The sequence below is a fragment of the Rhodamnia argentea genome, chromosome 1, assembly GCF_020921035.1.
Source record: "Rhodamnia argentea isolate NSW1041297 chromosome 1, ASM2092103v1, whole genome shotgun sequence".
In the NCBI taxonomy this organism is placed as follows: Eukaryota; Viridiplantae; Streptophyta; class Magnoliopsida; order Myrtales; family Myrtaceae; genus Rhodamnia; species Rhodamnia argentea.
Window position 1 is genome coordinate 14,006,165 of NC_063150.1, and position 16,014 is coordinate 14,022,178.

Genomic DNA, 16,014 nt, shown 5'->3' on the forward strand with positions numbered 1-16,014 from the left:
AAGTTGTAGGTTTATGATTGAATTGGTATCCTTTTAATAGGTTTAGGATTCATTAGATAATTTTCCCACTTAAAAAAATAAGGGTCTAAGTAAGATAAGAAAATTTTGTTCGTTAATAAACTCAATCCCTATGAATCCTTCCATGTACAAAGATTTTGAGGGTTTAAAGAACATATAAATTTAGCTAATTCCAAATCCCACCTAGTCGTTCCTAATCGTTTTCCCCTTCTCTCTCCATCTGCTTCCTTCCAAATACGACAACCCCATTAAAAATTCTCTCTCCCTTCCTAACCATCTCTACCAAACATAACGGAAGCATTCCTTGCTCTGTCCTCACTTGTAATAAACTCAGACAACTTTATCATTTGATCCCGGATTAAGGTTGGATCGTAAGTGCAATGATTTACTTCACGGGGTGAGGTCTCTGGTTCAAGTCCAGGATGGGCCAGGAGAGCAGCTTTGGCTAAAACTCGAGCAGTTTCTTGAAAACTTGCTAATGTTTCCAATCTGTATGATCCATTTCGTCACATGAACTCGCGTGAGAACCTCATGATCCTCAAGATAGAGGGCATTCAGCCCCTGTGATCTCGGTTCATGCAGGAACTACAGAGACCTCTTTATCTACCAGACAGGAAGAAACGACCAGCACCACCAGTTCATTGGAGCCCATGCGATTCGCTTTTAGACAATAGAAGACTGGGACAGTTATGTAATAAATGTGCAGAGCAGCAACAGAAGTAGGAGGAGACAAGAAAGAACGAAAAAGAACAATCTTTCATCTATTGAGATGATTTAGTAGGAGGAAAGCAAGTGAAATTTTAAAACGCATTACCCAAAAAGTAGTCCATAAGAAAGGATGTTTCAGACAAATTGTCAATATGGTTCCATTCGATGTGGTACTGGGGTCTTAATCATCTGCAGTATGTGCACCACTTCGGCCATGGAAGGCCTGCTTGATGGTACCTGAGAGGTGCACACCAGCGCCAACTTCAGCACCGGCAAGACCTCATCCTCCGGGTACTCGGCCATGCTCAGATCCACGCAATCCAACACGTTGCCGTGCTCGAGCAAGACCCTGACATGCTCGCTCAGGATCATCACGTTGTCTTCTCCGTACTCCACTGGTCTCCTCCCTGTCACGAGCTCGAATATCAAGATCCCGAAGCCGTAGACGTCGCACTTCTCGTTGACCCTCAAGCTCTGGCACGTCAGTTCTGGTGCCACGTACCCTGGCGCGCTCTGGAACCGGTTGTTCATCACGTGCCTGTCCAGCTTGGTGAGGAGCCTCGCCAGCCCGAAATCCGATATCTTGGGATTATTGCTTTCGTCGAGCAAGATGTTGCTGGGTTTGATGTTGTAGTGGATGATCGGCGGGTGGAAAGAATGGTGCAAGTGGGCGAGTCCTTTTGCGACGCCAAGCATGATTTTGAATCGGGTTGCCCAAGAAAGTGGCGGCGAAGAAGGAAGCCTCTGGTGGAGTTTGGAGTGCAGACTGCCATTCGATGCGTATTCTGTCACGATCAGTTGAAGCTGCGGAGTCCACCAATATCCGACCAGCTCGATCAAGTTGGGATGCCTCGCTCCTCCTAGGACACGAACTTCCCGATCGAAATCTTCCTGATATTGGATTGTGTTCGATGTGACGAGCCTTTTCACTGCCACCATCCTTCCTTGTGTGCCAAGCGGAACCTTGAACACTGTCCCGAACACTCCCTCGCCAATCTCGGAAGCTTTGTTGAGCAAGGACTGGGGGTTACTCAAGCTAATTTCCGGGCATACCTTCGAGTCGAACAGGATGAGCTTTCCCATAGCCAGGCTCCCGGATCTCGAAGAGCTCGAGCACATGCTTTCCAAGGCGGTATCGATGAATGCAAGCCTTCTTCGGGCAGACACGTTTAGCAGACTAATGACTATCACTCCGCAAGCAATGAGAAAGGCTGCCGAGATCGCGACAATAGCTGAAACAGAGAGGAACATGTGGTTGTGACTAGAACCTTCATGTCTATGCCTATGGCCATCCCGCGGGCCATTACCGTAAGCATATGGGTCGAGGACTAGTGGCTTCGGGGCGTTCATCACACACGGACCTTTCAATATCGGCGAGCAAATCCCTAAGTTCCCTTGAATAGCACTTTGATCCAAGCTGGGGAATATGCCTCCAGCAGGAAGCCTTCCTGTTAGCCTATTGTAGGATACATTCACAGCAAGGAGATCTTCTAACTTCCCGAGTTCTTGCGGTAATTCCCCGCTCAGCTCGTTGAACTCCAGCTTTAGAATCTTGAGATTGCTCAACATCGAGATTGATTGGGGAATAGGACCGCTCAAATTGTTATGGGACAAGCTCCTGCAGCAAGGCCAATTATAGCATCACGTCGGCACGAAAATAAAAATAATAAAATGAAACGCTAAACCTGAAGGGCAAAGTCCCATGTTCAGCGTAGAGTAACTGTACTTACAGCAAGTGTAGAGATGAACAGTTTCCGATTTCGTCCGGAATTGGCCCGATCAGTGCGTTGCCATCCAATTGAAGAATGGCCAAACTACCCGCATCGCATATATCTCCAGGAATCGAGCCATACAGATCGTTGTTGCGGAAATCCAGCACTGTGAGGTTCTGGAAGTACCCGAGCTCGGGGGACATTCTCGAACTCAGGCCATTCCACGACAGATTCAAGTACCTCAGGTTGGATAGAAGACCCATCTCGGCGGGAATATCTCCGCTCAGATTGTTTCTCGACAAATCCAGAGTGTGGAGAGATTGGAAGAGCCTACTTGAACCCGGCGGGACAGGACCGACCAACTTGTTATTCGAAAAATCGACTTCCTGCAATCCAAGATCGAACAGTTCCCCTGGTACACTACCCGTTATGCTGTTATCCCTCAGCCTTATGACCGTTAGCTTGGAACAGTAGGCAAGAGACAAGGGAATGTTTCCAGATAGCCCATTGTCAGATAAGCTAAGGTACCTCAAAGATTGCAGGTTGCGTACCGAAGTCGGGATGCTTCCGGCGAACTTATTGCTCGAGAAGTCCAAGTATTGAAGGCTAGTCATATTACCAATCCAATTAGGGAAATCTCCGGTCAGCATGTTATTCGCTAAGCTGAGAGAAACGAGGGAGTATAGATTCCGGAGCGACCAGGGCAGCGGCCCGGTGAGGAGATTGTCTTGGAAATCCAATGCGGTCAAGTGCGGGCACAATCCTACATCCCCTGGTAGCTGACCTGTGAGACGGTTCCCTCCCAAGAGGAGCACTTTCAGGTTGTGGACAGCCGAAACCCCCGCCGGGATCGGCCCAGAGAGCATGTTGTTCGAGAGATCCAATACCCGGAGTCTTTGCAGAGTCCAGATTGCCATGGCGAAATTTGGGTCGCCGGAGAATCTGTTGCTGGAGAGGTTGAGGCTGTTGAGGAAAATGCATTGGGCCAAACTGCTGGGAATCGGTCCTTCGAGCATGTTCCCAGCGAAAGAAACGAGGTGGAGCGAGGAGCAGCCACCGAAGAGGCCGTCGGGAAGCGGCCCTGAGAACGAGTTCTCAGATAGATCGAGGAATCTGATCGAGCTCATGTTCAGAAGAGAAGTGGGGAAGCGACCCGAGAGGCCATTGCGGCTGAGGTTGAGCCTCTGGAGGCCACTTGGGAGGGCGAGCTGCGGGCCGACGCTGCCGGTGAAGTTGTTGCACGACAGCGAGAGCACCTTGAGGTGGTCCAGCTTCTCAAGGCCTCTCCCGACCTTGCCCGACAGTCCTAACCCGTCGAGCGAGACCTCAGTGACTTGACCGGTGACGGGGTCGCATTGCACGTATCTCCAGGAGCACGGCGAGGTGTCGTCTTCGCTCCACGAGCCGAGGTACGAGGAGGGGTCGGAGAGGTCTGACTTGAAGACGATCAAGCCCAACACGTCGTCGTTCAGCTGGACAGGGACATCGGCGCCATTGGCCACATGGCCTCCTCCGAAGTATGCCGAGGCCATTAACGAGAGCAGCATATGCAGGGCAAGACGGAGGAATCCCATCGTCCGGATCACCATCTCTCTCTGTCTCTGTGTCTATGAAGTTAAGTTCAGCTCGACAGAAAAAGCATAGCTCATGTGATACAACACGGCAGTGGAGATGAAGAACCAAGTGTTGAGGATGAAAAACGATATTACTGTGCTCACGAGAGAGAGAGAGAGAGAGAGAGAGAGAGAGAGAATAGAATATGGATTGGAGGGTGGGTAAAGTCCCGAGTTTGGAAGGAATGAGCAGGGTCATCAATCAAACTACAAGCCAAAACCCTTACCAGCGATTCAAATACAAAATTATTTATAGTATTTCACTATAGTTCTCTACCCCTGTACCATATACATGATCTGAAAAAAGGGGGGGAAAGGCAATTCCAAAGGTAGAAAAAGTCCGTCTGCAAAATTACTTCACTGGCGAGAGAAGCGTCCAAAATGTGTTAATGAAAATGATTTTTTTTTTGTAGGTTTTGGAGAGAGGGCCACGACGCCCTCACAGACCCTATCTCTAAAAAAACATAACATAAGTAAAAAGAAGAAGAAGAAGAAAAATAAAAAACCTTACTAAAAGTCAAAAATTTGCATGCTTTTTTTAAAAAAATTTTGGAGAGAGGGCCGCAATGTCCTCGCCGACCTTGTCTCCAAAAAACAAGAAAACCATAAGTAGAAAAACAAAAAGAAGAAAAAATCAAAAAATTGCTAAAAAAATAGAAATATTTTAAAAAAAAAATGTCCACGACAGCGTCGAAAATACCACGTAAGAACTTCAATGAATTTCGATTAAAATTAGCTAGATGGACTCAATTAGCACAAATGCAAAAAGTTTATGATTAAATTGGTTTAATTGATAGGTTTATAATTGAATTGACACCAATCCACAAAAATTTTAAGACTTTTTGGACAATTTTTCCAGCGTTTAAAAAATCAATAACCAAAGAAAGTAGCATCGCCGATCGTAAATTAATCTTTCGATCAGTTCAATCAAGTCTTCACTTTTATCGAAAATACGATCGGATCATGAAACTTATGGGTAGAAGTGCAATTTAAGGCTACGTATGGTAACGTTTCTATTCCCGGAACAACTTTTAGAACAAAAACAATTTTTTTCTGTTTCTGTTCCCAGCAACGATTTTTGGGAATAAAAACACATTTGGTAACTGCAAAAAAAATCTGTTCCCGGAATAAAAAAAGAACAGAAACACGTTTGATAACTACATAAAATTTCTATTCTGGAACAAAAACGAAGAAGAAAAGAAATGCGTTTGGTAACTGCAAAAAAATTGTTCCTAATTTTTTTCATTTAATTAAGGGCACTATATATAATAAAATTAAAATGTCTTTATCTTTTTAACTTACTAAATCAAATTAAATCGCATTTGATCAATTTACTAAATCAAATTAGACCAATATATGTATAAGTAATTTATGCATGATTTTATCAAATGATGATATGGACGAGATCAACTAAAAAAAAAAAAAATTGAAAGAGAAGACGAATTAGAATTAGACAATGAGAACATTAAATATGTTTCCTATATATAGGAAAAATTACAATTATGAGTTACACGTAAATGTTCCCAAGTAGTTAAAAATATGATTACCTTTAAACGGGGACCCTAGAAAAATATTAATTGCACTTTGAGTGAAATCGGGGACTAAAATGAAAAATATTTGTGCATTTAGGTCCTTTTAGTCCAATTGTGCAATTTTTCCAAACATGAGGACTGAAATAAGATACAAGGTATTAAAAATCTCATGTCATGACTCTAAAAGTAAAAATTTTGGCTAAAATGATTTAAAATGAAATTTTTTAGTCAATTTAGGATTATCAATGAAGAGAGGCATGCGGTCCCAAACTGAGTTTTTTAAAATTTAAGAGACCAAAATGAAAAGGGCATTAAAATAAGAATATGGACTATTTTTGCACATTTTTTGGACCACGAATAATGTTTTTCCTTATTTTTGGCTATTTTTATAATTAAAATAAATCTGCAAAATGTCAAATATTACAAAAAATATTTTTTGTTCAAAATTGATTGCTAAGGCTAGGCCAAAGCTTCCAAGGTTGATTTTGTAATTTTATGAAGTTTTTTTTTCATATTTTTAATTAATTTTTTAAAATAAAATGATCAAAAATCAAGTGTCAACATCATGCAAGAACAAAAGAGAAAAAAGTGTGTTCAAAAACAAAATTGTTCCCAATTATTTCTAAAAAATGTTCCAAATGTGTTTCTAAAAAGTGATCCAAGAACACAAAAGCAAGTTTTTATTGTTTCTTGTTTCGCTCCAAAAGTGTTGTTGTTTCTCAAAAGTGTTCTTGGAACACTTTGGGAACATTTGTTTACCATACGCATTGCTTCAAACGAACTTTGGGACCCAAACGTTACCCTCAAGGATATCGAATAGGTGATATTTTAAGTGGCACGTAGTCATTTTTAAGCATTGCTCATTAAAAGTAGGGGTGAGCAAAAAAGACCGCTTGGACCGAACCAGGATCGATGGTCCAGTTCTCGATTTTAAGGGGATTCGATCTAATTCCCGATTCCTAAAATTGAAATTGGTGATCGGGTGGTCCGGTTCCCGGTTCCAAGGGCCTAGGATAGGATCGGATTGGACCGATCCTTTTTTTTAAAAAACAAAGATAACATTTACTTGTTGTTTAGGTTTAGGTCTTTTAAGGGTTTCTTTACTTCACTTTAGTGTAGCATCGCATACGTTTTTTCTTACCTCTTCCACTCTCTAGTCTCCACTTCTCCCGCTACACAGACGAGTCCTGTGTCATCCCACCGCTTGTCTCGCCTCGGACTTCATTAGATCCGTATGCAACCAAGTCGCCGGTGGTCGAGTTTGATCCGGAGCTACCAATTAAAGAGGCTTTGACTCTACCGAGCTCGTGGTAACCGATCCTTGTTTCCTTGACCTCGAGTTCGATCGCATCTTCTATCAAAGTGTGCATCCACTTTTCAGAATTGTGGATCGAAAACCCTTGGAACCACCCGGGAATGGAATCGGACCAACGGTCCGGTCCGGTTCCCGTTTCCAAGAGTGGCCCCTCCGGTCCACGGTTCGAAAAGTGAGAACCGGGACTACCGGTCCGGTTTCCCTATTTTTATGGGAACCGGATCGGATCGAAAATCGATCACCTATTTTGAAAAAAAAAAAAAAAAGATTCGGCATATTGAGCAACACGATTGAAAAGTTGAAAATCATCGATAAGGTTTAGAAAGACGAGAATGATTTTACTGTCACTTCGAGAGATAAACCAAGTACCAAGAACAGACATTTGAAGTCCCTAGTATATGTTAAACCGAGGCGAATGATGAGTGAATCCGTGAAAGGTGGGGGCGGGGGGGCGCAGATAGATAAATGGATAGATACCGACCAAATCGGTCCAACACGGGATTCTGACAGTAATGCCAACCGCACAAATCAGGGCTATTGCTTTGTCCGGGAGCCGAAGCCTCGCTGGGACTTGCGTTGTCGCTTGCTCCAGCCCACTCCTTGTCTCGTCCTTTCACTTTCCCCTTCATCATCACGAGTAAATAATTCAGCCTCTCTCTCTCTGCTGTTTCTCCCATACAGTTCGAATCCGACAGAAGAATCCAAAAAGGCTCTGAACCAGCCCGTGATGAAACAGTACAAGGGCACGAACTTGACAATGGCAATGAAGCCCTTCTGCCCCTCCTCTTGGAGTTAGTTCCTAACGAGAGCAAATACTTTCGTTCAAATTAGGAAAAACAGCATAAGAGAAGGGAACTCTCTGCTTTCTGTCTCGTAGCCATTTGGCTTGTAACTTCTTGACCTTTATTCCCACTTGGGTCCTTCAACTTTGTCTTGATTTGAAATTTTTTTCATCACATCAATGCCCTCCGATTTGTCCAGTATTTCTCATTGATCCGGTCACCCTGACATATCTCATCGAAAAAAAAATTTTATGGACCATTTTTACTGGCGAAATTTACATATTTGTTAACGATAACAAAAAAAATAAATCCATGTACACATTCTATAGGTCTCACGTACATTCCGATTCCCTCACGTAAATGATTTTACAAATTGGAGGACAAGCCACATTGCAACAAAAAAACAAAAACACACACACACACACACAAATTTATTCTCTTGTTATAGGGAGTGTTTAAAACTAATTTGATTAAGTCCACACATATTGACAAAGATGAACATGTAAATTGGTTGGTCACCTGAAAATTGAGTCTATCAAATTCAATTCCTGACAAAGATCATATCAAGTAAACAAAAATCTCCACAAAATTTCTATTTTTTTTTTTTGCTTGTCGTTTTATTTTTAAAATAATTTTCTGTTTCCTTTTATTTTTCAAAAAAGAAATATAAGAATTTTTTTTGGTCAGGAAATATAAGAATTTATAAAGCTTAGTTATTTTCCTTTTTACCTTTTTTTATTATTTTTACATCTAGAAAATGAAAAAAAAATCAACTTATCTTTTAAGCATAAAGATGTACTTTAATTTGTTTTTCATTCTCAAATCTATCCATTAGTGTACCATTTATGAGTTTATTATACGAATATCAAGTTTAGGATGAAAAGTTGGAATATGATGACATTATGAATGAATTTTTAGCAAGAACATTCTCTCTCTCTCTCTCTTTTTATAATGAAAGGGGTGAAGCCCAAAAGTTACATTAGAACTCGCCTAATGAAACTTGATCCAACCTGATCTCCTAACAATAAAGGGATCAAACATCTCGATGACCTATTTAAAACTTAGGTGTCATTCATATCACAAAAGTGAATGACCTAATTTGCTAATCAATCGACACATGGGTTTCCTTCTCTAAAATTATGCAAAAATTTGATATGTTAAAAATACAATAAAAATTTTTGAATCTGAAAAATGAGCGTGATACCAAAGTTGAGAGAACATTCTTTTTTTAAAAGAAAGATAATGACGCTAGATTAATTAGGCTGGAGAATATTATATACAAAATTCAGTTTTTTCGTGGCATTGCGCGGGCCCCTTCGTAGTACCATATAGAGTGGTGCTCAACCCCCCTTTGAATAAGAGGTCAACATGTGACTCTACAAGGTGTGTGCATATGACATTTCCAATGGTACCCTTCGCTTATTCCGATTTTGCCCTTCAAGTCTTTTTTTTTTTCCTGATCTTTATTATGAAATCAAAGTTTCTATGTTTAGTTTCCTGATAAGTAAAATAGTGTTCTAAGAGGAACTTTCAACATGTATGTTATTTTACTAAGTCTCCTTATCTTTTTGAAATGTCTAAAAAATAATTAATAGTCAATATAATGTATTGTTTAGTATAGAAAAGCATAAAAGGCATCTTGCTTGAAATTTGAGAAAATTTCAAATAAAAACCTAAAGTGCCATCATTTTCTCAAATAAGAGCCTTAAATGTACCGTATTTCAAATAAGGGCATGAAATGCATTCTTTATTGCAAAGAAGGGTTTGATCAAAGGCTTTTTCGTCATTCACTTTTTTTTTTTTTTTTTTGCCTTTTTCCTTTTTCTTTTTGTCTTTTTTCCTTTGTTTTTTTCCTTCATTTTCGCTTGTGGCTGTCGAGCGCGGCTGTAGGGGACATCCTTTCCTTGCCTAGGGAGGGTCGCCTCACCTGTACGGGCTCGTATGGGTGAGGCGAGTTTCATCTCATGGCCAGCGAGGGTCTAGGCAAGCGTCGCCTCGCCCACCATTGGCAAGGGTGACCTCGCCTTGGCAGGGCAAGGCTGCCCAACTCCCGCCGATGGCTAACCACCCTAAAAAATGAAGGGAAACAAAAAAAAAAAAGGAAAAAGGAAAAAAAAAAACAAAAAATTACACAAATGTCTTGGTTGAACCTTTCTTTGAAACAAAAAGGGCACTTTAGACCCTTATTGAAAATTTTCCCTTGAAATTCTAAAAACAACATTCCATTATCTTCTATTACTTTATCATTTTACATTGATGAGTAAAAATTTTAATCCAATAATCTAATAATTGTAATCTAATAGTATGTTATATATTAATCTAATAATATAAAAATTATATTTTGCATTGTCCATGATGTGAAAGATTACAAGATAATCTTGAAAGGTAACTAGAGAAATATTACTTCAAGTTAATCTAGCCATATAGATTTGTGAAGTCATGGGATGGTTTACATATTCTACAAAAATGCTCTAATTTATCTTTCTCCCAAATAATTAATTTTACCTTTTCTATGTAATATGAAATATTTCTTTTAATTTCTCTATATAATCATATACTAAATTTAATAATTTACTTTAGATAAGTCGTATGACTTCTTAAAAATCTGTTATGTATACCAAATCGAAAAATTTATTTTCCTCCTATGCATAGCAGAGGCTATAAATCTAGTTTTAGTTAATATCAACTTCTTGAGGGTAATTAATAGAAAAATAAATAAATATATAAATAAACTAGATCGAAGTAAGGATTAATACCATGAAAAATCATAAATTGGTATACTTATAAAAAAAATTTATCCTAAATTAATTTTTTGACCAAAAAAAAAAATCTCAAATTAGTACATCTATGATAAATTTGCCCTCCGTCAATTTTTGTTAAATTTTATTATCAAATTATTATAGTTAGATGACACATGACAATTGACGGATGTACCAATTTAGTGTTTTTAATTTTCGTTTGTCATAGGTATGTACCAATTTAGGGTTTTTCGTGATATTAACTCAATCGGAGGGTAAATTTGTTACATGTGTACCAGTTTTAGATTTTTGGTTGTCCAAAAATTAGTTTGAGGTGAGCTAATCATGAGCAGGTTGAAATTAGGGTAATACCTAGTGGAGGACCGAACTAATTTTAAATTTATTATAAGTGTACTAGCTTGGGGTTTTTTGTGGTAAAAAAATTATTTTGGGGTAAATTTATCACATGTATACCGATTTAGAGTTTTTTTGTTGCATTAACCCTTGGAGTAACAATGGCAAGTCAAGCTCAAATTCTACGGTAGTAGCCGATTTATCTATGTACCGGGAAAGAAATCAAAATTAAAATCAATGATGGTGATTACCATAAATAGATTTGATCTCTTGAATTTACAAGACAACATCATGTCAATCAATGTAAGGAAAAAAAAAAACAGTATCATATAACACAAACAACACATTGTCCACAATGATCTCAGAAACAGTAAGTCAATTGAACAAGAGCCTCCCTTTCAAATTCCCTTTGTTTCTTCCCACCAAAGCCACACAAATAGGGTGAAGCACCAGCATAGCATTTTAGTCAATTAATGAAAAATGTAGCGAGTATTACTAATATATTCGACCCATCCATGGGTGGCTCAGTTAGTTAGGGCGCACTTGGGATTGTGTGATTAGGCGCATTGGTTCCAAGTTCGATTCTCCAGCTAAGCACTTGTGATTTAAATGGGGGGTCATGACAATGGGTTGCTGTGCTAATCTCTATCGAGAAATAATTGAGGTGCCCGCAAGCTGGCTTGGACACCTCGGTTATAAAAAAAAAAAATTACTAACATATTCGGTGACAAGATCTATTAGAAGAACCAATTAAATGGAGTGCTGAAGGATTTTCAAGCAGATATTAAATAAGACTCGCCAGACATTTGCATGGTGATTACAACGTTCTTCATGGATTGCTCTAAACCGAGCTACCTAAAGCTAAGATATGAAAGCCTCGAGAGTAGGATGATTCTAGGTAAAAATAAAATTGGGAGAAATTAATCATATTAATCCTTAAACTTTGACCCAATGTGTAATATCATCCTTAAACTTTTAATTCTTTCAATGCAGTTTTTGAACTATTCATAAATGTTCAATGTAGTCCTTAAACTTTCAATTTATTTATTTTAATTTATCAATTTTCCATGATAAAGTCAAATCAACCCCTCGATACTATTCACAAGCTTTTGTAATAACCCTATCGCCTAGATTTCACAATATCTTGTCATTTCAATCGTTTCCCTAACTCAACAAAAAGTATGATATCTTTTTATTTATCAATTTACTTTTTTTATCTTTGCAAATATTATGTTAGTTCCATTCAAGTATATTTTCCCTCATGAATATATTATGATAAAAATATGGATTGTGCTTTTTTCACTCATCATTTGACTTTGACACTCTCTATCATAATATCTTGACCATATGTGTCCCTTATTTGGCTCAATCTCTCTTCCATCAATCCTCCTTCTAGAGTCTATCCTTACTCTGAAGGCTTGTCTAAAGTGAAAAATGAAAAAGAGGCTTTAGTAAGGGCAAGATAATAATAAGAAGAAGAAAAGTGGAACTCTGAGGAAATAAAATAAAAAATAAATAAAAAAGAGGGAAAATACATTTGACCAAGTAAAGAGAGGAGAATAATGCTAAAAGGTGGGCCACATAAGGGACAATATATTCAAAACACTATGATAGGAAGTGTTAAAGCCCAACAAGGACGTGAAAAAAGCACTGCCCATATTAACCTCATTTAGAATTGTATCGGGTTTATATTCATGCTATTTTAAGTTTGAGTTCTTTTCATAAGGATATCAAAAACAATATTTATTTATCTACAGATTCTAGTACTTGTGTTAATCTAGATTTCGTTCCTTAATTCATATAATGATAACATTCTCGATAATCCAAATCTTTTTCTAGTAACTTAGGTTGGTAAAAATTTTCAATTTTTGTGTTTTATGTTTTTTTAAAACAAGGAATAAGAAGTAGATCAATATAAGTACGAGTATCTATAGATTGATTAATATCATTTGTAGATATCCTTATGTAAACACTTAGACGTAAAATAGCAGGAATACCAGCCCCATACAACTCTAAATGACTATTATAGACATCGAGATGGAATTTACTTAAATTGATACCATCATAGTATTTATAAATACCAAAAATATAAAAACTAGTACAAAGATAGATTTTTTTTATTGATTGAGGAAAATGATCGAAATGCAAAAAGGTATTTTCAAATATGAGGCAAAAGTGAAATTAAGAAAACTCGTAAATATTATGAAAGGACAGATTTGACTTTGTTGAAAAATTGATGAACTAGATTAAACAAATTAAGAGTTTAGAGATTAAATTGAATACTTAAGAATAGTCCAAGGATAAAAGAATTAAATGCCAAAATTTAGGAATCATTAGTGTCATTTCCCCTATTGGAGGACCAAACAAGGTACTAATTGCATCAATTATCGAGGACGCTCCATAGTGGACCGTTTAGTGCATGTTCTCGTAATTGGCAAACTATATGTTGGTTAATTTTTTTTTTCCCAATGAGGACGACGTCAAAAAATGTTGGAGAGGGACAATTGGTGCTGCTAGCTCTTCTATGTATTATTTTTAAGGTCGCGTCAAAACCATTGCAAAATATGGTATTTGAGTTATAACTACTTTGACTTGAAGGTATACAAGCCTTTCACCTAGCATAGATGATGGTTCGTAGTATGTATTAGGGAAAATGACATATATGGTCCATGAACTTTGGCCTAATATATAATGTGCTCCCTGAACTTTAGTACAATGTGCAGTGTCGTCCCTGAACTTTTAAATTGTTCAATGTCGTCCTTGAACTTTTGTTATTTGTTAAATTTGATCCCTGAATTACATAAAAATGTTTAGTATTTTCTCTGTAGTTGAATTAATTGAAGGACAAAGTTGAGCGGTTTCACATAATTCATTGACTAAATCGAACATATACCAAGTTCAAAGATTACGTCAAACACATTAAAAAGTTTAGGAATCACATAGCATATCGAGGTAAAGTTCATGGATCATATTGAATAAATTAAAAGTCGGATATCACATTGCATATTGAGCTAAGGTTCAATGATCATTTGTGTTGTAATTTCTACGTATTGCTAGCTTCGACTGCTCTAAATACTATTTAAGGATTAAGGGGCATGTTGTTGTAAGTTTGTTTTACGAGAAAGAGTGGCAAAGGAAATGCTAAAAGGAGTACGTTGTCTGAAAGTATTGATGTACGGAGAGGTTGAGAGTCGGGTGGGCAAGATTTGCCCCGAAAGTTGGCGGGTCCAACTGCAGATTCCGAAACGGGGCAGTGTTGCATGATTTTCTTTAAATAAAAAATATACGAGCAATCATAACAAAGGCCGTCAATTTAACAAAAAATTTAGTCAACCGATTTTGTCTAATTGAAATTTTATTTACGCTTGCTATGTATGTTCCACTTTTTCAAAAGGGAAAAATACCACCATAAAGTCTTAAATCTTTTATATTTGTATCAATTTAGGCATAAACCTTTTAATTAATCGATTGAGTCCTAAACCTTTTGATAATTTGTCAATATTATCCATTTGGTCAGTTTTGGCCAAAAATCACTAACGTGGACACCGGTCGTCTTACATGACAAAGGCACAACTTTGATTTTTTTTCTAATTTTTGTTGTGTTTATATTTATACTTTCTTTTCTCTATTTTGTCTTTATTTTTTTCTATGCCGGTCGTCGAGACTCAGCCATGGCTAGAGGTGGCCAAATGGACCTGGCCGGCCCGTGACTCCCGGCTCCAACCCGAACCGAACCGACCCTAAGGGGTTCGTTGTAAATTATTGAACCGGTGGTCCAACCCGTTTTTTTTTTAAAAAAGGAGGGGCGGGTGAAAAGATTGGGCCTTGGACCCGGTGGTTCCACCTTTTTTAGGGACCGGAACCGGCCACTCTAGCCATGGCCACCGATCGGCTAAAGGAGACGATTGGCGAGGATCGACCTCTCCAGATTTGATGAGGGCAAGCCTTGCTTGATAACGGTGAGGGTGACCGCCCGAGAAAGAAAGGAAAAAAAAAACACAAGAGAAAAGAAAAGCAAAACAAAATAAAATGAAATGTAATACAATATAACAAATCAGACAAAATTAAAAAAAAAATTATCCATTTCAATGTTTGCCGTGTCACATAGGAAGGCCAATGTCCATATTAGTGGTTTCTGGTCAAAATTGGTCGGATGGACAATATTGACAAATTATCAAAAGGTTTATGATTCAATTAGTACAATTCTTGACCAATAAAAGACATTTGATACAATTGAAAAGTTTAGATTTAAATTAATACAAATGCAATATGTTTAGGATATTTTTAATATACTTCCTCTCCAATAGTTACTAGGAAAATTGAAAGATGCACCGTGGTCAGTCAAGGCCGTCAATAGTTTGATTTGGGTTGACTTTGCCTGATAGCTGAACCAAATTGAAAAATTTCAGTATATTTTCGCAACCACATCTCATCTAACTCGGTTCGGGTCAGTTCTGATTTTCGGTATTCTGTTCTTCTTCTTCTTCTTTTTTTTTTTTTTTTTTGGGCGATCATACTTGAAAGAGTAAAATGCTGAAGAAGAGCGGACCTCGACGGAGCTTTTATTTGAATGGCGTCTCTCGCTCGCGGCTAAAATCGAAACTTGGTCCAAATCGAGCAGAGTCCCCGTGTATTGAACTGCACCAAAGAGAGTCAACACCGCCATTGACAATGACTGAAAAGAAAGACCGGATTCCATCAACCGGTCAACCAAGAAGCAAGACGCACCTTCAACTTCGTCTCCAGAATTCAGGGTCTCCCACTGTCGCCCTTCCTTGACGAGTCTTTCTTAGGTTGCTAATGCAGAAGTGAGCCAAACCGAGAGAGGGCACGACGATGGGCTCGAGGGATCAGAGTTGCAGAATCAAGTTGAAGGGGACTGACGGATTCGTGGTGAAGTTAGGATTTGATACTGTGAAGGATTCATTCCGCAAACCTTTGATTTCGACCTCTTAATATCTCCAAACTGAGCCGAATGGGAAGTCAAGTTGGTTCAGGATTTTTTGACAGCTCTAACCATGGCGTAAAGAGAATTCTCCACTAATAAACTTATCTACCCACCTTTGATTTGAAAACTGTAACTACTCAATGTCTCAACTAACTAGCAAAACAATGATGATTACTCTTTAGTGTGAGCACCAGTGAACCACCTGGTGATCAACACGGTTGGAGGCCAGAGCTTGCTTTGTCCGGAGGCCTCTCTCTCTCTCTCTCGGGCTCACTGTCTTGAGCTCTGGGCTTG

The 16,014-nt window shown here is 38.6% G+C and overlaps 1 protein-coding gene across 2 annotated transcripts; it reads right to left on the minus strand.

Moving 5' to 3' along the window:
* Positions 1-756: 756 nt before the first annotated feature.
* On the minus strand, positions 757-15,999 carry LOC115757198 (probably inactive leucine-rich repeat receptor-like protein kinase At3g28040). Of its 2 annotated transcripts, none has more exons than XM_048279704.1 (3): positions 15,970-15,999; positions 2,457-4,039; positions 757-2,344 (listed from the first exon to the last, which is right to left on the minus strand). In XM_048279704.1, the coding sequence occupies exons 2-3, from the start codon at positions 4,025-4,027 to the stop codon at positions 874-876; spliced, it is 3,042 nt and encodes a 1,013-aa protein (XP_048135661.1). In that variant the 5' UTR covers positions 4,028-4,039; positions 15,970-15,999; the 3' UTR covers positions 757-873. The 2 variants fall into 2 exon arrangements, with proteins under 2 accessions (XP_048135661.1, XP_048135664.1); XM_048279707.1 differs by lacking the exon at positions 15,970-15,999 and adding an exon at positions 7,550-7,559 and having other exon boundaries at positions 2,457-4,033.
* Between the last annotated feature and the right edge of the window lie 15 nt (positions 16,000-16,014).